Consider the following 21,477-nt stretch of genomic DNA (forward strand, 5'->3'; position numbering starts at 1 on the left):
AATTTTAGCGTTGAAGTTTTAATCTGCATCCGTGTGCTATAGGTCAATCATCTGCCTAATTTACTCATTGCTAGCTTTTGATGCTAGGACTTAAATTCGGGTCCTTGTTGTTTCAATAAAATAATAGAACATGCTGGTGGTGAACTTGACAGAGATGATATAATTACATGTTAACGTCCAAGGGACTGCTTAGATTATATAGTTTGAAAGTTTTTATGATAGTTGAAGTTGTTTCGTAAAATGTTTTTAGATTATAATATTAGATTGAAATATAATTGTTTTACAGCTTTAGCATCACCTGCATCAATATTCCATGGCAGATAATCTTACAACTTAAACTGAACCAATAATTATGCCGTGGCTTAAATTTGCTTGTAGGTAATTGTGATAACAGCATTTCCACAAAGAGGGAGCGGGACATTTCTAGAGAAGCATTTCTTCTAATGGCCTGCATTCAATCATGTAGGGGTAAATGGGATCTCAATATTCCTGTAGACATTCTTTGTGGCTCTCGAGTAAGTTGTAATGCATTTTTGAAACACAGTATACCATGTTTATCATTGATGTTGCATAAGTAATACTGTGAGAATCTAAAATGTGAATGTTTGGAATTCAATGATCCGGGGATCCAACGAGTTGAACTTTATGGACAAAAGTTGTTTTTCCCTGGATTCATTTGGCATTGTTCAAGCCTTCAAGGGGAAAATCTTTATTTTTAGCCTTGTATTTTAGCTCAAGAGATGTCTTTGTTTGCGGTCTTCAAAGAAATATATGTCTTGCTAACATTGTAGGAATAAAATTCAAATTAACTTAATGATATAAACACGTGAGTGATAGAAACCGAAAGTTGTAACTCAAAAATTTGATAGGAATGTTTTTTACAGTTAGCTTCTGTTAAACTTTGAAAGCACCTCGCCCCAAAGTTCTTTAAAATGTCATTTTTCAGTTGCTGTTGTTTTTTTCAACTTTTATGTCATTGTGTTACTCATGGTGATCTTTCCTTGTGGCATCAAGGCTAAAATAATTATCGATGCCCAATATGACAAGCTTCCACTGCATGGTCTTGGGAAGGACTATTCATCAAATTCGTGGAAAGCACTTGGTTACCAATTAATCTCTTCTGGTATATAAGGGTAACTTTTTTTCAAGTCGTAGTAATTACTGCACAAGAAGATTTTTACTAATTTTTAATATTCTATCAGCTGATCTCGTTGCTCTGAGTATTATGTTTGACATTTTAGTACCGGAGGCATATGAACGCTTAATTGGTCAGTTTATGAGTTAAAATGCTCTTTTTAATACAGGTTATTTGATGGAGACTGTAGATGACATACACAGAAATGACCCTTCTCTGTTGTTACTAATAGGTATTTTTTTTCTTTTTCTTGAATTTCAATTTCAAAACTCGAAATGTAAATGATTGAATTTGAGTTTTCTTTTGTTCGTGCATCAGTCTTAGTCCAAAGGCGTACCAATTTCTCAGTTCTGCTGGACCCGATCATCAACCACCCCTATTCTTGCCAGTGACCAGTGAAATGGTCGATGATGAGGATAATAAACATGCATCCGGCGTTGGAGAAATTAAGAGTTCGGCTACTCTGGAATGTGAAGGATTCTCAAAGGTTGGCAATACAAGCATTATTGTGTTTATTCACCTTAGTTAATCAATGCGTATATTATCAAAATTTACAGTATAGTGGAGTCATTCAGTTGCAAAAAGTTGGAAAGCCTGAAGCTGCAGCAAGTTTTCAATTACTTTTACAACCTTTGGTGTGGAAAGTTTTAAAAAAAGTCCTCTATTTTCTTTACAAATGGTATAAATCGTCGTTGCTGTTTCCTTTTCTCTTCTGTTAAGTTTTATTATTAGTTTTTCCTTCCCTTCAGCTTCCCTTAATAAGCTGCCAACTTGAATAACGGAACCACTTAGACATCGTTTGAGTTGAGAAATCTACGTAAAGCTTGTTACAGTTGATCTTGGGTTATTGATGAAAGTTGATTCACTGTTTTTATGCGTGTTTATTTTTTCATCTCTCCTTTACAGTTTACCTTTTTTATGCATTTTCATTTTCTCTCAGGCGGAGAAACAACTCTACCACATGCTTTTAGAAGAGAGAAGGAAGCTCGCAAGAAGTCTTGGAACTGCTCCGTACGATCTCTTTTTAATTATAGAGTCAAGACAACGATTCCAAATATTTTTATCCCATAATGTCTAAACAAGAAACTTTCTTTTAATGTTTTCACCCACAAACATTGATTTTCATCCAGATTTTACTCTTTTCAGATATGCTATTTGTGGTGTCAACCAGGTAAGGCTAGCAAAAATCGATGGCGTCAACCAGGTATGTCTTGCACAGAGCAATAGCAAAGCTTTCTGTGTGTATAGATATCCGTTCTCCTGTGTGATAGTTAACTAGGATCTTAACTATAATTGGCAAACCAACTAAACCCTCGTAGTTTACTAGTTGTTAAAAAATTTCTTCTCAAACTCTTTATTTCTTAACGACAAGGATTTGATACATTGCATTGATGTGAAACAAGTTTTGACGCTGATACGTCGTTTGAGTTTTCCGACTGAATATATTCTGTTTGTAGTAATCAACTAATTATGTCCTTCGGTTGGCAAAGGAACTTGAATATGTACCGATCAATACCTGGTTCACGATTCTCTAACACACTTTTTACTGACTGATGGCTTCCAGTTCTATCCAGAATATTTATTGGACATGAGCACAAGCAAATGGTCAAAAATTCGTTGCAGGATTGAACATGACAGTGCCTTTCCGCGCGCTATAATTCATGAAAATAGAAGCATTTCTTTCCGTAAAGGTTAATTTTGTAATGACATCCTTTATATTTGTTGTAGCACCTTGTAGTGACACATGGAAACAATTTTCTTCGGATCATCCGGAATCTATCACGAGGACTAAATCTTCCACTGGATGGAGAGGCAACCGTACAAACTACTGCTATTACGAGAAAAGTCTATCCAAAAAAGTTAATGCCAGCAAGGTTTGAAGCTTGGAAATTGTGGCATTTAGAGGGGATGTCGATTCAGAAAGTTGCCGTATGTTTTCAGATATTCAGTATTTACTATGGATCATTATCTTTTTCTTATGCTTCATTTCTTACGTTGCATAGATCTTCTTTAATCACAGAACTTCCCCGGTAGATCCGCTCCTATTAAAGAGCAGACTGTTCTTGGTTATCTGGTAGAAGCAGCTCAAGAAGGATGTGAAATTGATTGGATCAGGCTATGCAACGAGGTCGGACTAACACATGAAGTTCTCTCAGATATTCACTGTGCCATTTCAAAGGTTGGCCCTACGGAAAGACTAAAGCCTATCAAAGACGAATTGCCAGAAGACGTGAGCTTCAAAACCTTTGCCTTGTTTTGGCAGTTCATGTTTAATTATGCTATTAATGCCTCTGTCTAATTAAGTGTATATCCGCAGTGTACGTGAATCTATACTTCATATGTGCTTAATACTCATATAGACGGGCCATTTACGTGCAATTATCGTTTATCTAATTGAACATGTTTTAAAATGCCAGATAAGTTACGCACACATCAAGATTTGCCTAGCAATGCAAAAGCTTGGAGTGTCTCTGGAAGTGAATCAATCTAGCCTCCATGATGCACAAGAAGCTGGTCAAGTTCCGAACAAGGAAACACAATCGTCACCATGTTCTGCTCGTGCAAACCCCATGGAAGAACCTCTTGAAGGTAAAAATGAAGAAACCGCTTCTCTTCCCTTGACCAGGAGACAAAGAGGAAAGCAACCGAAAGAACATTTAGAGGATTTACTCCCAACAAAACGCCAAAAACTTAGGTCGTCCAGATGACAAAAGTTCTGTTGCATTGAAGGCAACGGAGAGTTCCATGTACGATTGGCTTAAGAACCAAGACGGGGTAAGTAGTGTAGTGAAATGGAAAGCTTTATTATCCTCACCTTTCGACCCTGCAAGGTAAAACTAACAAATTCAAAAAACTCAGAAGTTTGCAGATTTTGGAGCACTTCAGCGGATCTGAAGAACAATCTGTGATTGATATACTTAGCTCCCTTGAAGTTTGACTTTCTAATATATAAAAAGAACAATATGTATATGGTTATCTAATTGTAAAAGGACGGGTTGTCAAGCTGCAGAATAGACTACGTATGTTAAACTGTTCGTACGGCACTTGTGAAACCCTAAAATTTTAGGACAGATTAACAACTAACCCGAAAGATCAAGAGACAGTAAGGTAACGTTTGAATAGATTGGTTTCAGTTGCCAACGATGAGTGATTCTGATTCTACTTTCGAACTGAAATGCCTTCTGCCTAGGGTTTTGATTCTTCGACGTTATGAAACCAAACCTCCAAAACTCATCCAGTACAAGTGGTCCGACATCTATTAGAGATATTACTCTAGGAAAAGAGGAGAATTAGACAGCAGAAGCTCTGCATGAAATTAAGTATTTGTGACAAAATTTGAAAGGTAGGTCGGAAGCAACATGTTAAAATCAAAAATTTCTTGGCCCTACCTACATAAAACCAGGAGGGGCCAGATTGTAACAAAACAGAAGAGTCTGAGTTAAACCTCCTGCATTTTCCCCACCCAGTATATTATTGAAGTGTTAATCTCTATGTAAAGCGTCATCGAGCTCTATTTCCAGGCCTACACGATTCTTAATTGAGGCACTGGCGTGTAGAGGTATGCCGCATTTTCTCTGGATCTCCTTGAACTTTTCGACATCAAAATTATGACGCTCGATCAGTTTCCTCTGCCTCCTGAGAAAGAGCCTCTTCATCAGATCTTGGTAAGTCGGATCTCTTGATGTGATCAAGAAGTAGGCATAGCCTACGCCAATGCAAGCTGTTGTCGTGAAGTAGGCGAGTGGTTCCACTACGTCCCATGAGAAGTCCCAATATGTTAGCCTGAAAAAGAGCCCAAGCTGTGTCAGGACCACCCCAAGACCAGCCCAGAGAATGCGCCGGACCTGCTTATGTGCCAACACATCGATTTCTTCCTTCTTCTCCTGCAGCTTTTTTAACTCCGCCCACAAGGGGTCATCTTCCGGAGTCAGAGCAAGGGGTACTGCTTTTCGAACTAGCTCCACAACCTGGAAGTTACGAATGAGATGCAGCGGTATGAGTCAATGTAATGTAAGGCCTCTAAACAGATATATTGTGTTCAAGAAAGCTCTCGTAACCTGCTCAGAATCTTAATTCATATCCAATGCAGGAAGCATATCATAACGGTAAAAAGAACTGGCAATGCCAGTACTCTTCCAAAATCTAGTCAAGAAAACAGGACAGATCCTATATTTGGTCAAATTCGAATCTCTGCACTAGACTTGAAAGATGAGATGTCTACACAATGATTATAACTACCAAGTATTAACATGAAAGTTCAAACAATCACATTCGCATTCACGAAGAAAAACAACAGAAGCTAAAAGCAACTAGATTCGGCCCCAAAAGAACTATCGAAATCCTATGCTGCGTTTGGATCGGTAGTTTTGGAAGAACTACGAACCTTCATCGCCATGTAAAATGTAAATACATAAAACCTCAGCAAGGAGCCAAATAATACAGGTTTATGGGATCTATCCAAATTCTGAAGCACAAGGAAAAACACAAAGGAACCTCCATGTAGATGCCTAACAGGGTAGTAATTAACACGAAATTCCGGTGCATCTCCTCCCACAGATGGTAATAAATTACCGTTGAAACTTGCCAAAGTTCCATCTCTGAAAATAATTTCAACTTAATTTCCTATCCCTTCAATTTGGAAGCCAAGAAAACAATGTGATCCCCAACAATGTACTTAACAATCCCGAGAAGTCAAGGGAAAAACAATAACAAATGGAGAGAGGGGCCATCGAGATAGGGCCGCAAAAAGGAATAAACATGTCCCAGAAACAGACCCTTTTGGCCATCCGTGTAAAGTAGAGTAGTTTAGAATATCGTCAAAACACGAAAGCAAAATTACATTCTGATGTAAGTTCAAAGGAACAATAAGAAGTTAAAGGGAGGAGGTTTCATACCCTATTAGGATGCAGGAGGACCTTGTCCCGGAACAGAAGGATGACGCCGGCCTCGTCGAGAACCCGAGCAAAAGCAGCAGCCTCTTCCGGCGATCTGGCAACCCCAATGCTCTGGCACGCCTCCAGAAGATCAGAATACGGTATTGCCTCTTTCTCCTCTGTCCCAAGCTTGGCCTTCAAAGCCTCCACATTCACCAGCCTCATCAGCCTCTTGGCCTCCGCAAACGATATCGTCTCTCCTCCTATGCTCAGCTCTGCTGCTCCTCCCACTCCGCCGCTGAAATCACCAGAAGACGACATTCTCCTCTTCGGAATCAGCGCCAAAGACGAAGTTGCAGGAATAAGGCTGTGTTTAGCAAAACCCTTGAATCCAAAACATGGGTTGGGGCCGTTGGGCTTCCCCAACCCCATTTGTCTCACCAACACAGCACTGCTCTTACACCATCTCCACATTCTGCCCAAACCTTCAAACTTTCCCACTCACCTCAACTGTGTGTGTGACTTACAGCTCCCCCCGTCTCTTCACTCTCTCTCTCTCTCTCTCTCTCTCTCTCTCTCTCTCTCTCTCTCTCTCTATATATATATATATATTATATAGTATAAGAACCCTATTTCCTATTGAAAACTTGCAAATTTACGCCTGCCTACGAATCCTTTAGAGATTTGGAGAATTGGGTTTTGGGAAATGAGCGATTGGAATCGAAAGGGGAAAGAAAGGAGCAATCTTTAAGCCATGGGAGGATCTGAGAAGAGGAAGAAAGAAAGTTGAATAAATAACAGGAGGCGGTAAAAACACTGCAGTTTTACAAGGCAAGGAAGCAAAAACGGCCCGCCAACTACGTTGGTTCATATGTTTCTCCCAACACAAAAAAAGGAGAGAGAAAAAAACTCAAAAATTGGTCTCCTTCTACGTTGGTTCAATTGTTTTCTTTCTCTATTGGTTCGTGTGGACATAAATATAGCGACGGGTCTCTCTCTCTCTAGGATTCAACGTTCCTATTCCGACTAATAAACCTCGTGGTCACCATGTCCTCACACGGCCACCACTCTCCTCACACGCACAAGTCACACTGAAAAAGTGACTTTTGACTCTCCCAAATCGATTTGGGAAATTTGGGAGTTAATTGAAGGAAGTGGGAGGTATTGAAAGTTGGAAGCTTTATCTTCATTGCCAAGAAGTTTCGTCCGTTCTTCTGGATTTTGGGTTTTTGGAGGTGGGTGGGGATTTAATTTTAGAATGACAATTTATACGTTACATGTATATCATTACAGTAACGTCATGCCGATAAAATAAAAATATACAAATAAAAATTTACACATATTTTTATTTTTATTGGCACGGATGGAGACCTCATGAATGAAAGACATACAAGTCATTTTCATGCTTTTATTGCTTGCTTCTCTAATGCAGCCTTTGTAGGAAACTATCGTTTTCGTTTTCAATAGTTTATTTTTATTGCTAACTTTTTTTCCAAATTTGAAAAGGTCTTTATCCCAATATTCTCTTTTTCATAACCAAAAGAAAAAGGGGAAAGTAATACTGTATTACTACAGGTAGTCTTAATTCTAAAATATGGGTTAAAAAATGTTGAAAAAAGGCTGGTTTTCAAAATTTTCCTACCATGTTTTCAAAATCGGCATATCTGTTGATTTGTATGGAGCTGTTAATTTTTCTTGAATTTTTTAATTTTAGTCAATTATCCATTGAACTTTTATAATTAGTCAATTTCTTTTTTGAACTTTAGTTTTAGTCGATAACCCATTGAACTTTTATAAATTGCCAATTTTCTCTCAAGTGCTAGATTTAAAAAAATTTCAACCAATTTTTCATCAGTCTTGATCAAAGAGACAATACATGACAACCATATGAGGGCAAAAAGATAGAAAATTACATAGATGGAAAATTGGATAAATCTAACATCAGGAAAGAAATTGGCTATTTACAAAAATTCAGAAGGTAATGGGCTATAATTAAAGGTAGGGGGGTCAAAAATTGACTGGTTATAAAAGTTCAAGATGGTAACTAGCTAAAATTAAAATTTAGAGAGAAAATTGATAGCTCTATATAAGTTCCGAGAACAAATTGACAAATACTTCTTCAAAATTTTCCTATAGCTAAAACCTAAAGGGGACTCTTTCAGACCAAAAGACAAAAGCTAAGGGAATATATATTCCAATACAGTTAAATATTTGAATTATTCTGATTCATAATTTCCGAGCATTTATAACACACGATCAAAAAGTGTGAATTTCACGTTATAATTTATAATTTAATATTTGAAAAAAAAAACAGTATTTTGATAAATTAAGAATAGTTAATCTCACGCTCATCATTATTTCCCCATTTCCTAACTCCTGCTTTTTAACAAATTTCTTGATTAAAGCTACTAGCCACTTGCAAGCTATCTTTGAATAGTCCATTTGCGTACACTGAAAAATCTTATCTACACAATTTTATTTTTTTTTTTTAAATTGCGATATGCAAATATATGTGTGTGGATATATATATATATATATATATATATATATATATATATATATATATTATTTGATTGCAGTGGAGGTCTATTATTTGGATCACATTGTTTATAAAGGTAAGAGTTTTGTATGTTTTATATATAGCATATTAGGCAACGGGAATCCGAATGCTCTTTGAACCTAGTGTAGGCTTGACATTTTTTTGCACGGCATGTTAATTCGATACAAAACAACACAAATATAATAGGTTTCAAGTTAATCGTTAGCATGTCGGGTTGTTATTGGTCACCAATGAAGAATCTGTTAATAAGTCAGATCGTTATTGAGTCATCCATTAAGAACCGATAAGATATCGTTTGCCAGACCTAGACATTAGGCATGACAATGCATGACCTGTTAACCCCACACGAAATGACACAAATCCATTATCGAATCGGGTCGTTATCGGATCACCTTTTAAGAACTCGTTAAAATAACGAATATGACACGAACAACACAAACACGACAAACACAACCCATTTGTCAAGCCTAACCTAGTGGACTTTGCTTTATGAATGAGTAAGAGGGTAGTTCTATAAAACGCATGCGTAATCCTAAATTAAACTAACATTTGACTAAAAAAACGAACGGAAAATGATTTATGCACGCCCTATCTATTTCTATCCATTGAGGTTTCTTGGAAGGAATGGTGTGTGAAAATCATTTTCATAATCAACGGATAACAATTTTGGCACAACTCACTCGTACGAGTTGAAGTTGGAAGAGACATAAAAGACTGCAAAACTTGCAAAACCACTGAACTTTGTGACAAATTTATGTACCAACAAGTTATCCACATCTAGTGATTGTTCTATTCGCCTTTCACGTTCAATCAAGAAACAAGGGAAGAAGACGTACGAGTAATGTATATTTGGGTAGGTCGAATTCCCGACCTGCGAGATAGAAGGATCAATGACTGTGTTTGGCCTTGGAAACAGTTTTGATCAAACCTTTGGTAATCTTCCAAAACCAAATGAGATTCATCATAGTCAACATTGGAGGCACAAGGAGCAAGCTGTAAAATCCTAAAGGGAAGATTGTCTTGACCTGAAACAACGCCGATATAATAAGTACCGAACTTTTCATGGGTTAGAATCGTAAGTTGTCAGTAAGAAACATGAATGAATATGAAGAACGAACTCACTTGATCAAAATGGATAAACATGTGGACGAAAAAGTAAATGAACAAAAGAATCCTTGCAGCCTGAATGAATTGGTGGAAGTAAATTGTTAGACATAACAAATTATGTTACTTGACGGAAATGAAGCAGATAAAATTAAACAGTAGTCCTACACCAGCGGCCATTGAAAGATGTAAGGCTCGTTATCGATGTATATATACACGTACACACACACATGAACCAACATATTGAGTTAGTTAGACATTACCAGCCACCCGAGGAACAATGCTACGCCATTGAAGACGTACAGGTTAGAGTTCTTCTTACCAGCAACATCCAAATACCTGAGCATGCAATCACATGAATCATCCAATGACGACAACCAAGAACAGGAGATTTAAGGGATTACTAAATGTTAAACTTACCATCTCATGTTTACGAAAGGAGTTGTGCTCTCAGAGAACAGAACCATTAGTATGTAAATCTGGCCTTTTCCGCTTATAAGGGAGAGAAAGATTGAGTACATAGACAGTCCATGATGCAAAACCTAAAGAAGATAAAACAGATGAACATCATCGTACCAGTTTATACAGACTTTGACTTGCATATGCAAACTTGAAGGGTACGATAACCAACCTCCAGAAATTATCAAAACACACTACTGATTCAATTATCCATTAAAATGCAACTTTCTTTTACCAAACTTCGCCAAGTTAATTTTAGAACCAAAATATATGGTTTAAGGTTTTAATAACTTATGTATATCGAACAGGCGATATCCTTCATCTATGTACTCACATATTCCAGTCCACCCAAAGCAGGAAAATGCCAAAAGATCATTCCCAAGTCTGACAGAAAATATCCGATGGAGATCTGCAATAAGTACCCAATAAAATTAATTACAATAATAAGCGTCTACACCCAGAAAATTGAAAATTACAGTAGAGGGATTTGAAAGACACTTATTGATTGAGGAAACTGTCATCGTGCATAGAAATGAACATGAAACATGAAGAATAGGAGATGCAGTTTTCGATACAAACTGAAAACTAGACTCAAACCAATCTTCCATTATCAGGTTCATCGTTGGTCCGATTGTATTTAGGTTTAACTTGGGTCAAACAACCTGACAGATATAATTGGCATAAGATGTTGATGTTCAGCTGCCTAACCCATGTGCAGCATGTAGGTATGCACTTGCGCATTTGCAAAAACATGCATATGCAGAGTGAAATGTAAAAAAATTCTGCATTAGTGAAACAATTTACAAGTTTTTTTGGGCCATTATAAGTTAATTTAGATCAAAGTAATAAATTCGGGTTAGAAAATGATGTGAAGGAAGCTTCACACAAGGAAGGTACGGGTAGACACAGAGACGCAGATGCAAAATTTAAGAGAAACTATTCAGCTCATTGGTTTTGATCTACTACAACATATTTGACAGTCAATGAAACCAGCTGTATCAGAAGAGTAATTGACATGTTGCACCACAGTCGAATCAATTCAAAATTCATAAGCGAAGAGACATAAAATTTTGCTTACCCCCAATGTTGTATCTGAAATGGTAGATCTTCTACTCACGATTGGCTCATCACGATGATCCTCATGAAAAGTATCTGACAGCACTACAAGGTAAAAAGATGCAAATGCTACGGCAATAGCATGAACAGTTGAGAACCCCCTGTACACGAAAAGAAGAAAATAGAATTAATACTTGTCTTCTTGAAGAAAATCAAGAAACTCTTATAAAAAAAAAAATTAAAAAAAAAAAATCAAGAAACTCAGTATGTGGCATGCAGTAGATATTCACCGGTTGTTCCATTCAACTTTTTCTGCTTTGGTGAGTTTGTCATATCCCTCGACGCTAAGAAGGCTAATAAGCCGCGTTAATCTGTAAACCTTCAAAATCAAATTTTCATCAAGTTCAAAACTACCATAAAGAAAGAACTTAACTTTTCATAGTTCAGATAATTCATTTTGAGAAGTTCAGTTTTAGTGAGTAAAACATTATACGAAAATGCCAAAATTCAGATGAAAGTGAAAATTTGACAGGTAAAAAATGGAGAAAACGATTATAACACAGAATAGACCAAATTAACTACAACTTAACAAAAAGAATCTAGTTTTGGAGCAACCAACAGAGAACAACTGGTATTAATGTAACCTCTCTTAGAGCACTCACATAATCACATTAAGACTTTCTACCCAAAAGACTCATCCAAAACTTGTTTCATTTTCATTCTCCATACCAAATATTGAAACCTTAAACGGCTATTCAGGTCGACATTAAATGTAGTAAAGGTGCATGTTCTTGAACCATGATTTTTCCTTAAAGAAACGACACCAAAGTTTACTTTAAATGGCCAAAACAAAGACGCTAAGAAATACTCCCTGAAAAGCTCATTGAAGCGCTTTCTATATTCCAACAAAAGCCAAAATTGGGAAAGTGTTCCGAAAACTACCAGTGCAAATGGATTTGAAGGGCAGTAATAGAAAAATTTAACCCCAAATATTAGTTTTCTTTTGACTACGGATGACATGTTTCAGCAACTCCCCCAACTATCAAGCAAAGTGGTTTCAAGAAAACTGAGTCCCATAACAAACAGCAACTAAATTAGAGATTGAAACTTACAATATTGCAGAGAATGATGCCAAAGAAGACAGATGCCAGCAAGTGAAATTCTTTCTCAGGTGCAAGATAGCCAGAGATGGATACTAAACCAAAGGGAAAAGAAAATCCCACCATACTTCTTCCTTGTTGGATTAAACGGTCACACTGTTCAAAAAATATATTCCAGATCAAACCCTGTTCCGCATACACAATAATGCAACCAGACTCCTTCTTCTTGATAACAAAGAAACCAATTTGACTCAAAAGCTTTCAAATTTCAAAAGATTGAACAAAAAGAAAATAGCCCTTTTGAAAACAGCTTACATTAACTCCAATTCCAAGTTTATAAGCGCTTCTGAAATCAGAAGCAAAGCAGAAGCAGATTTTCCTTATAAAGAAATCAAGAGTAAAGACCAGCCAGTCAACCAAATACCACAAAAACAACAAAAATGCAAGCAGGCTCCTGTTTCTTGATAGCAAAGAAACCAATTTGACAAAAAGCTGTCAGCTTTCAAAAGATTCAACAAAAAGAGTAGAACCCTTTTGAAAACAACTTACGTTAACCCCAATTCCAAGTTAATAAGCGCTCTTTAGAACTCAGAAGCAGAAAAACCTTCTTCTGCTTTTTCCAGATAGAAATCAAGTGGAAGGACCAGCCAGTCAAACAAAGACCACAAAAAGAACAGTAAAGGCAGAAAATATATATAAAAAACCATATAATATTCATTGAGAAAGGATTAAAGGGTACCGGAGATTAGCTGAAGAGTTGAGTGCGGGCGGGGAAGAGCAAAGAGATGAGAAAATGGATATTGGATTTGGAATTTTATGCAATGTTTTCTACTTTTGAGCGCTTTCGTGGCCTGGTGGGTTTTGATTCTCAGAGCATAAAAAAATAAACAAAATTAATTAATTAATTAGTTAATATAAATAAAGTTAAAGACAAGAATAAATACTTTAGAATCTGTAGGCTAACTTTTATGCCCTTTCGTTGTCCACGTCCAAGCGAGCGAGCGAGATGACGCGTACTGACTTTTGAGTTTGGACGCTGTTGTATTATAATGTAGGGTCTAAAATAAGTATAGAGACTTCCCTCTCTTTTCTATATGTTTTCCTGATTTTTCTAATATTTTTATAGAAATATTGACCGTATTGAACAAATTTCAAATATAAGTTTATTACATTTATTAAAATAAAAAAATAAAATCATTTTAGTTTATTATGACCTCGTTTGAAAATGTTTTTAAAATGATTGGCTTGGAAGAAGCATCATATATATATTTTTTTCAAGAAGAACTTCAAGTGTTTTTTCAAGATCTACTTGGATTTCACTAAGAATTGATTTCGAAAACATTTTCACCAATAATGATTTAAGTCATTTTAAAAACACTCCCAAACGACTGTGTGAGATTATTGTTCTTCGTGTGCGTGCTGTTTTCAAGTGAAGAGGAATACCGCTAGACCATAGTACTGAGTGCTACTGATTATTAAGTGTTCTTTATTAAATCAATATCTGAGCTAATTTTGATGGACCTAGCTTCTCTGCCCTTCCAGTTCCCTTACACTCTCATTCCCTCTTATTTTGTGCGATCACGGTTAAGTCACGTCAATATTTTATATTATTTTTTTTTATAGAGATAATAAGACAAAAAACAATAATTATATAAAATATTGACGTAGCTTAATCATGATCGCAAAAATAGAAAAGAATGAGAGTGTATGGAAAGCCAGGTCCAATTTTGATACCCTTCGTCACGTTGTCAACTTTTTTGTGTACCTTATAATAAATGTATGCTATAGTACAATTTTCATTGTGGTTCAATTTTGTACGGGGCATTCGATGTACCGGTCAAATTTGAGTACTAGTTTCGATGACAATGTGTCGACCAACTTATTTTAAATTTGCTCTCTATTTTGAGGTTTCCTTCAAAATTTCTAATACTTGGAAAAAAGTTGTAGGTGTGCTCATGTTTTAAATGCATGTTTCAAATTGTTTTGCGTTTTTGAGTTGGTGCTTTGTGTTACTCCAAGTAAGATGAGAATATGTTTGCGTTGCCAACTATGAATTGCAACGAATTCTACCCGACTCCTGAAATGGTAGACTATCGTGGCAAAATCACCAGCTAATGAATCACACGATGATGGCTAAGAACAGGATGAAATGTTGTGAAGCCATCGGCTGATCCTTTTTCTTGTGAAATAAAAAAAATTAGTACTATACTGACACGAACGTGTGAACGTGTGTGATACAAAACGCGCTACCATCTACCAGAGAGTGAGGATTTAAGCAAAAACAGAACGTACTCAGTTTATTGTTAGGTACTTGACAGTCCCACAGGTTTGTAATTAGACAGTGATTGGAAGTACAGAACCAAACAACACCAACCGGAGATGCACAAACGAACACACAATTTATACAAGCACTCGGGCTTATTTCTGTTTGTCATTCCGGCATGTCAACTAAAACAGCGTCTCACGTCTTCGTCATCATCATTATCTAGTAACCACCTTGAATAAAAGCATTCAAGCGGTCTAGCTCCTCCCGGTGCTCGCTCACCACAGCACGAACCACGTCACCAATGGACACCATTCCAATCATTCCCCCGTTGTCTATTACTGGAATGTGCCTGATTCGGTTATCTACACATAGTACACACAAATTTCCAATTTAAAAAAGCTTCCTTGCATCGAAGGAAAATATAACGAAATGAAGGAGCTTTAAGTTAGAAAATTCTGTTACAAGAAGCAGAAGATAATACCTGTCATAAGTTGCATTGCCCGCAACACTTTGGTGTCAGGGGTGACAGTGATAAGCTTGTTCTGCAGTCACCGCGTTTTAGCATTTTCGATCAGATGTTAAACATTCATGAAACTTCAACAATGTTAAGGGATGTAAATCCTAGTAAGATGGCAGAGAGTTTCCTGTAAAAGGAGGATGAAACTTTTAACAAGAAGTCATACCTCCTCAGTCATGATATCCCCAACCTTTGTTGACTTGGATGATCTTCCCTGAACTATGATCTTCCGGAGATAATCTGAAAATTATCCGCCAAACAGAAATACAATTAATTATGGAGAACCCAAAAGTACCATCCGACATTGTTACCATCACTCAACCGCCAAAATTCTAGTCACATTGAGGCCAACCAAAATAAAAATTGCTTTTGAGCAGTAATAGTTCTAAGCATATCACGTAATCAAAGTTATAAACAGTGATTATCCCTTCAAACTTTCCCAAATGTTTCCCAACTATCTGTGGTCACCAAATTTACCATTCTCTTTTTAGCTTATTGTTCAGAAACAAGTGCATGTATGAGCTCATTCATTCTGCGCGTGCCCGGTTCTTTTCTTCAACCTTTAACTTATGAATTCGTTCCTACTTTCAAGAGTTAGGCTCGATATCAAAGTGATCTATACCATTGTTTCCAAAAATAATTCTTGGAAAAACAATTATAGAACCTAAACAAGTCCCTAGGGCGCTGCTGAAACATTTGAAATTGAAATGCATAAATTTCAGACTAGAATATCCGTAAGGTCATACAAGACGGAAATCCAGCTCCCAGTACAAAGACCACTCGCATCATGATCTCAAACAAGCATGGCACGGTATATATTAGTAGATTACATAAGCCTACCTCTCTCTGTTATGATTCCTGCAAGAGAATTTTGCACTCCGGGTTTCACAACAACTAAGGCTCCAACATTGTGCTGGGTCATCTGCAAGGGAAAGATTAATTAGTTATGACTTAAATTCTTCATGCCAAAAATTGTCAAATCACTGCAAGAACACGAACTTCATAAAGCTCAACTATGCTTACCGACTTAACAGCATCATAAACAGAGTCATCGGTTGTGCACCAGAGCCAAGAACCATCAGCACCTTTACCTTTTCCTTTCAAGACATCTGCAATTCTGGTGCTTTCAAAACCATGCTCTTCGATGCTGGAACTGGCAGGCGTAGCAGACTCAAAGCGTGAAAATGCAACAGGCTGAAGCAGGGGATTCACAAGACGGATGTGTCTCAAAACTCCGTTTTTCACAACGCTCCCGTGTGATGTAAAAGCTTTAAGTGCTCCTTGCATTTTACCTGTCTGAAGATACAGGTTATATTCATATACAACATAACGTTAGTTTGCCTCAACGGATGAATGATTTCCGTCACAATGCATTACTCCTCAGCTTTGCATCCCTATACATCAAACACTTAGATCTCATACTGCAATGATACAACCAAAACTTCATGAACCAAAAGTTTAAGGAAAATTAAAATAAACGAAGGTAGTTTCTTGGAAGCCAAACACCCCAGCAATGTTATTGCGTCCAGCAACATATACCAAAATAAGCACTTTCCAAATCGATTAAGCACTTCAGAGTTTCAAGGGTGTGGTAGTCAATCTAAAGTCTAGAGTTCGATGAATCTGGTTAGAATAAAGCTTGACTTTTAAAAACAAATTTCTAAAAACTCCCATAAGCACTTAAAGCAATCAAGACTTCTTTTTCAAAAGAAAAACTTGACCAAGTCAAATATTCAATTTCCAAATTAATAAATGAATAAATCCCATGATAGAACTTTCCACTGAAAAATACCAGCTTGCAGTATAAAGTTCCCAACAGTTCAAATACACACACACACACACCCACTACCTTTCCAACACTTCTCCGATGTGGGATTACAATAAGCAAAGAAACACTTAATCGATCTGATAAATTCACTAACTTTCAAACCCAGAATTTAATTTCCTTCAAAAAGTAGAAAAAATGGAAAGATACTTGAAATGATTTGATCTATCACTAAACGACAGAAATGATCAACCAATGATTTATTTCACCCATCGAAGTTACAGATAAGATTTGATAAGCTAGCAAAAGGTTGGAGGAGAAGAAGAAGGTGGTGCTAGAGAGAGAAAATTACCGGAGAGGAGAGACGCAGATGCAAATTTTCTTGGGCTTTCAGACAGAGATGGAGACCTGTAGCCTTGAGACCTAGTTTTTGACTTCTTATGCCACCTGAAGCTGCTCAGGCATTGAGTTCTCTAACGGCGTTTGTAATGGATAAAGTAAACCGTTAGGTCACGTTATCCACTTTCCCTCTGACACGCGTCTGAAAAGGCGCGAATCTGAAGTCATCTAACGGTTGTTCTTTTTTCCGGGCTAAATTAACGGTTACCGTATTCATTTTAGAATTGCTTTTTTTTTTGTTGGACTTTTAACCAAAAAAAAAAAAATATATATATATATATAGCACTATTTCTCATATGATTTGAGAGTTTTTGTCCTCGCATATAATAAATATAACATGAGATTTAACGATTTTATTTATTTGTATATTGTGATTTTTTATGAATTCAGCTTTTAACCTTGAAGTTTGCTCATAGCTTTGCGAGTGATCTCTTTAAATCTAATTTGTAAAGACCATTAAAATCTATATTTTTTCATGAATATATATTTGTAGTGTATTTTATTTTTTCAATAAATAAAATATTTTACTTCTTCTTAAAAAGCAAGAATATAGCATCAATTGCCAACGAGGGTTGGCTCAGTTGGTAAGGTCCCTTGCCTTGTGTGCCTCCCCTCCTTTGGCCCCCCTCCTAAAGGTTCGAGTTTGTTGTTGCAGCCCTCCTTGATGCACGGTTTGTAAATTTCTACGTAAATTAATGTCAGTGACGGCTGGCAGATAGGTGTCATATGTAAACCCTTCCAGCGACGAGGTTGTGAATATGCCTTACGCTAGTGGTGAGAGTCACCAAACCCTCTAAACTTTCATTTATAAAAATAAAAATATAACATCAATTTTGAATTGGATTTTTTTTTTTTTTTTTTTTTTGCACTTGTAATTTATGAAAAATCACTTGTAAGTACTAACCGAGTACTTGAAAGGAAAATCAAATTGCAAAGAAAAGAAACTGAGTGCAACTTACAATTATAAATGACATTGTAAAAGAAGCCATACTTTTTTACTTTTTAGATAGAACTCGTTTGGAAATGTTTTTAAAATTACTAAAAGTGTTTTTAGAGCAAATGGTGAAGCACTTGAAGTCGCTTTTATAAGAAATACAATTTATGTGTTTCTTCTAGTAAGTACTTTAAGTATTTTTTCATGATTTACTTGCATTTAAACTAAAGATTGGTTCCAAAAATATTTACACTAAAAACGTTTTCTATCATTTTAAAAGTACTTTCAAACAAGCTCTTAATCTCGTTAGAATCAATCCATTGGTGATTTACTAATTTATATCCCACTTGTATATGTTGGCACAGTGTTTTTTGCAATGATGAAATTTTCATCATAACTATATTCAAGGGGTTGAATTTAAGGTCATCATATTCGCGTCTATGATCCCATTTTTGAAGCCCTTTTATCGAGGGTATTTGGTTTTCAGTGCCTTTCAAGTTCTATGTATCTTGGTTAAGGCTCATTTGGCCTATTTTTATTGTACGAGCTGCTGGTTATTGGAAGGGATAATCTTCTATAATGTCTTGTTTACCTAACATAATTTGTTTTCAAGAGAGGGACAATCATAGATTGAAAAATTCTTATCAACTTGTTGCAGTGATTTTCAACTTAATTAAGTTCACTATTAGACTTCGGTTCATTAAAAATCGTTCATTCTATCGCTGACGACTCTATTTCATGAGAGTAGAAAGCCCCCATTGGTAGTTAGTATGCTTGTTTCTTGCCCTCTTCTTGGGCTTGTTTTTGTCCTTTTTTTGTTGCGTTTATGTAATTTTGACAACATGCGCAACACCCTTAATTTATATAAATAAATTGTACAATGATATTTTTTAAATACCAATAACAACATATGAAATGAAACTTTGTATCCGAATTAAAATTTCACACGCAAGATCCCAAAGATACCACCCATAACTTAATACCCTACGGTCGAGATCTTAAGCCCGGAAATCATGCACAAATGACTCAAATGTCAAACCTAGGACGTTGACCAAGTGTCAAAAATTTGACAATCCTACTCTCTTCTTTTTATTGCTAAAAACACTTTTAACATTATAGTTTACTGAATATTTACTTATTCTTTTAAAGTTATTTATTCTTACAACACAGCAGAGATAGTTTTGAAAAAAAGCACGATAATCCTAAATTTGTTGTGAATAATGTGGATGGCCCACATGAATAATTTGTTACTATATATGCATAGTATTTTCACTATTCATTTGTGGAAAATTTATAAAGTGAATAGTGTTCTATTTGCTTATAAAATGGATGAGAAATGAAGAAGAGGTTCATGAAAGAGATTGTGAAAGAAGAAAAAGGAAGAGAGAAAAGAGAAGAAGAGGAAGAGAGAAAAGAGAGGAAGAGGAGAGGAGATAATAGAGAGAGTTACTTTTGTACTCCTATTATTCTAATTTACAATGGAAGCACTACCGCTGCCCCGAAGACATACTCCAGTCACACTGACTGTAGAGAAACCTCGTAAATTTTGTCTTATTTTATTTATTATACTGCACACACTGTTGATTTTATAACAAAATTAACCCTTAATTATGTGATTTATCATGACGTTTAACCAAACAGTATAATGAAATTTTAAATTTCGTTGTTGTTAGAAAATGGAATGAAATTGAACATTGATTATTTGACTAGTTTTCATTATCAATCAAACAATGGAATCGATTACTTTCCCATTCTCATTCAAATTTTTATTCCAACGACTAAACACACCACCTTTTATAGAATATGCCAGCTCATTGATGCATTTATGGATGTGCAATTATTCTCCTATAGACCAAAAAAAGAAAAAGAAAAAAGCATCACTTTAAGTGTATCTGTACGGGGCATAAAGTATCCCTCTACACGAGTATATAAACAACACGGATTATGAGCTATAACATATTTTTAAGGAATTGAACAATGTTACATATCAACTAGTCAAATAGAGCTATAAATTGACCTTAGTTTGCATATTTTTGAGCTCATTCCTCAATGACTTATGCAACATTTAACAGATGATCTTGTAGGTGTCCTTATGGGCTGCTCTATTATTGTTAATGATATGACTTAGTTTGGTTTGGGATGTCTTCACCTCCTCTGTTCACCAAAAAAAAACAAACACAAATTGGATGACGTATACCACATGTGGTTGTTGACGTATACCACATGGAAGTTGAGATTCTACTATAAAACCAATTAGTAATATTGAAAGTGTTTCACCACCCATGTGAGACTTTGTCATTCACATTCTCCCAACGATTACATGCAACTCGCTTAAGCGTCTTGTATTGCGTGATTTTTCTACATAAATAACAACTTACCGGCTTTACAACAATATTTTTGTCTCTCTTGACATGGTCAAAGTCTTGAAAAAAATACTATTAAGTTTCTCTCCTGTATCTTGCTGTCTTCATTGTCAAAGTGATTTGCACAAGACAAGCACACAACAAAATCCACGTCCAATGAAACAAAAAGTGACTCAAATAATCCCTCACTGCCCACCACTTGATTAGACAGTCCACGAAAGAAGAGTCTAACTCTTCCGGCTGCGACGGTGATGGCAATGCCAAAATGTGGAATCTCAGAAAGACTTCACTTTACACAAATAACAAATGACACTTCAGAGTTCCGTATGTCAAATTCCCAACAAAAGTCATCTTGTTATTTCTTCGACAACCTAAGTGTTAAAGTTAATACGACGTTAAGAACTTGTTTAATTCTTTTTATATACTTATGTTGATCTAGATTGATCAATTTAAAAGCCATCATTGGAAGATCATCCTTCGAAGTTGGAAGGACGAACTTGTTATTTAACTGACCACATAAAAAGGAAATACAAAGGGGTCAAATTGATTTATGAATTCGATGAATTTTAAAAAGGATAGTGATATTCATACACCTATTTTTACCGTCCATACATGCTTTTTAATTTTTTGTCATTGATCTTTTTCAATTCATTCGATTTCCACTGTTGAAAATTAAAAAGAGTGTGAGAAGTAATAAGGAGTGTGTGGATAACACTACATATTTTTTTTGAACAAATGATATTATCTATACTGAGAGGTTGTGGGAGTCTGTTAAGCTTCACAAGGAGCTAGTAATAATGTGGTTCAAATTCGCATTTCGTGACAACTGCACCTAAAACTTCTCACTTACAAATGTAGAAAATAACACTAAACCGTAATACTAAATGACTACTATTTTTCATTTTTTATTCATATTTGCCGTCGGCCTAATAACACTTCGGTGTA

At 36.0% G+C, this 21,477-nt stretch overlaps 3 protein-coding genes and 2 long non-coding RNA genes across 9 annotated transcripts; 2 read left to right on the forward strand and 3 right to left on the reverse strand.

Moving 5' to 3' along the window:
• The first annotated feature begins 1,457 nt into the window (after positions 1–1,457).
• LOC137743703 (uncharacterized) lies at positions 1,458–2,298 on the forward strand. Its single transcript, XR_011069516.1, has 3 exons — positions 1,458–1,622; positions 2,076–2,146; positions 2,282–2,298. It is a non-coding gene; the product is annotated as an uncharacterized lncRNA (long non-coding RNA).
• A 10-nt stretch (positions 2,299–2,308) lies between these two features.
• On the forward strand, positions 2,309–3,248 carry LOC137743702 (uncharacterized). Its single transcript, XR_011069515.1, has 3 exons — positions 2,309–2,339; positions 2,864–3,064; positions 3,156–3,248. It is a non-coding gene; the product is annotated as an uncharacterized lncRNA (long non-coding RNA).
• A 1,177-nt stretch (positions 3,249–4,425) lies between these two features.
• Positions 4,426–7,664, reverse strand: LOC137743701 (calcium uniporter protein 6, mitochondrial-like). Its single transcript, XM_068483633.1, has 2 exons — positions 6,031–7,664; positions 4,426–5,103 (listed from the first exon to the last, which is right to left on the reverse strand). The coding sequence occupies exons 1-2, from the start codon at positions 6,481–6,483 to the stop codon at positions 4,618–4,620; spliced, it is 939 nt and encodes a 312-aa protein (XP_068339734.1). The 5' UTR covers positions 6,484–7,664; the 3' UTR covers positions 4,426–4,617.
• A 1,628-nt stretch (positions 7,665–9,292) lies between these two features.
• Positions 9,293–13,174, reverse strand: LOC137742343 (uncharacterized). 4 transcript variants are annotated; one of them, XM_068482188.1, is made up of 10 exons: positions 13,028–13,117; positions 12,838–12,898; positions 12,301–12,444; positions 11,479–11,567; positions 11,211–11,349; positions 10,467–10,541; positions 10,094–10,215; positions 9,937–10,012; positions 9,692–9,751; positions 9,293–9,594 (listed from the first exon to the last, which is right to left on the reverse strand). In XM_068482188.1, the coding sequence occupies exons 3-10, from the start codon at positions 12,412–12,414 to the stop codon at positions 9,457–9,459; spliced, it is 813 nt and encodes a 270-aa protein (XP_068338289.1). In that variant the 5' UTR covers positions 12,415–12,444; positions 12,838–12,898; positions 13,028–13,117; the 3' UTR covers positions 9,293–9,456. The 4 variants fall into 4 exon arrangements, with proteins under 4 accessions (XP_068338289.1, XP_068338290.1, XP_068338291.1 ...); XM_068482189.1 differs by having other exon boundaries at positions 12,838–12,901; positions 13,028–13,098; XM_068482190.1 differs by lacking the exon at positions 13,028–13,117 and adding an exon at positions 12,604–12,634 and having other exon boundaries at positions 12,838–12,882.
• A 1,384-nt stretch (positions 13,175–14,558) lies between these two features.
• LOC137741582 (CBS domain-containing protein CBSX3, mitochondrial-like) lies at positions 14,559–17,283 on the reverse strand. Of its 2 annotated transcripts, none has more exons than XM_068481277.1 (6): positions 17,189–17,283; positions 16,095–16,363; positions 15,912–15,993; positions 15,238–15,311; positions 15,036–15,096; positions 14,559–14,916 (listed from the first exon to the last, which is right to left on the reverse strand). In XM_068481277.1, the coding sequence occupies exons 2-6, from the start codon at positions 16,356–16,358 to the stop codon at positions 14,774–14,776; spliced, it is 624 nt and encodes a 207-aa protein (XP_068337378.1). In that variant the 5' UTR covers positions 16,359–16,363; positions 17,189–17,283; the 3' UTR covers positions 14,559–14,773. The 2 variants fall into 2 exon arrangements, with proteins under 2 accessions (XP_068337378.1, XP_068337377.1); XM_068481276.1 differs by having other exon boundaries at positions 16,095–16,367.
• Positions 17,284–21,477: the final 4,194 nt, after the last annotated feature.

This window comes from Pyrus communis, chromosome 8, assembly GCF_963583255.1.
Source record: "Pyrus communis chromosome 8, drPyrComm1.1, whole genome shotgun sequence".
NCBI lineage: Eukaryota > Viridiplantae > Streptophyta > Magnoliopsida > Rosales > Rosaceae > Pyrus > Pyrus communis.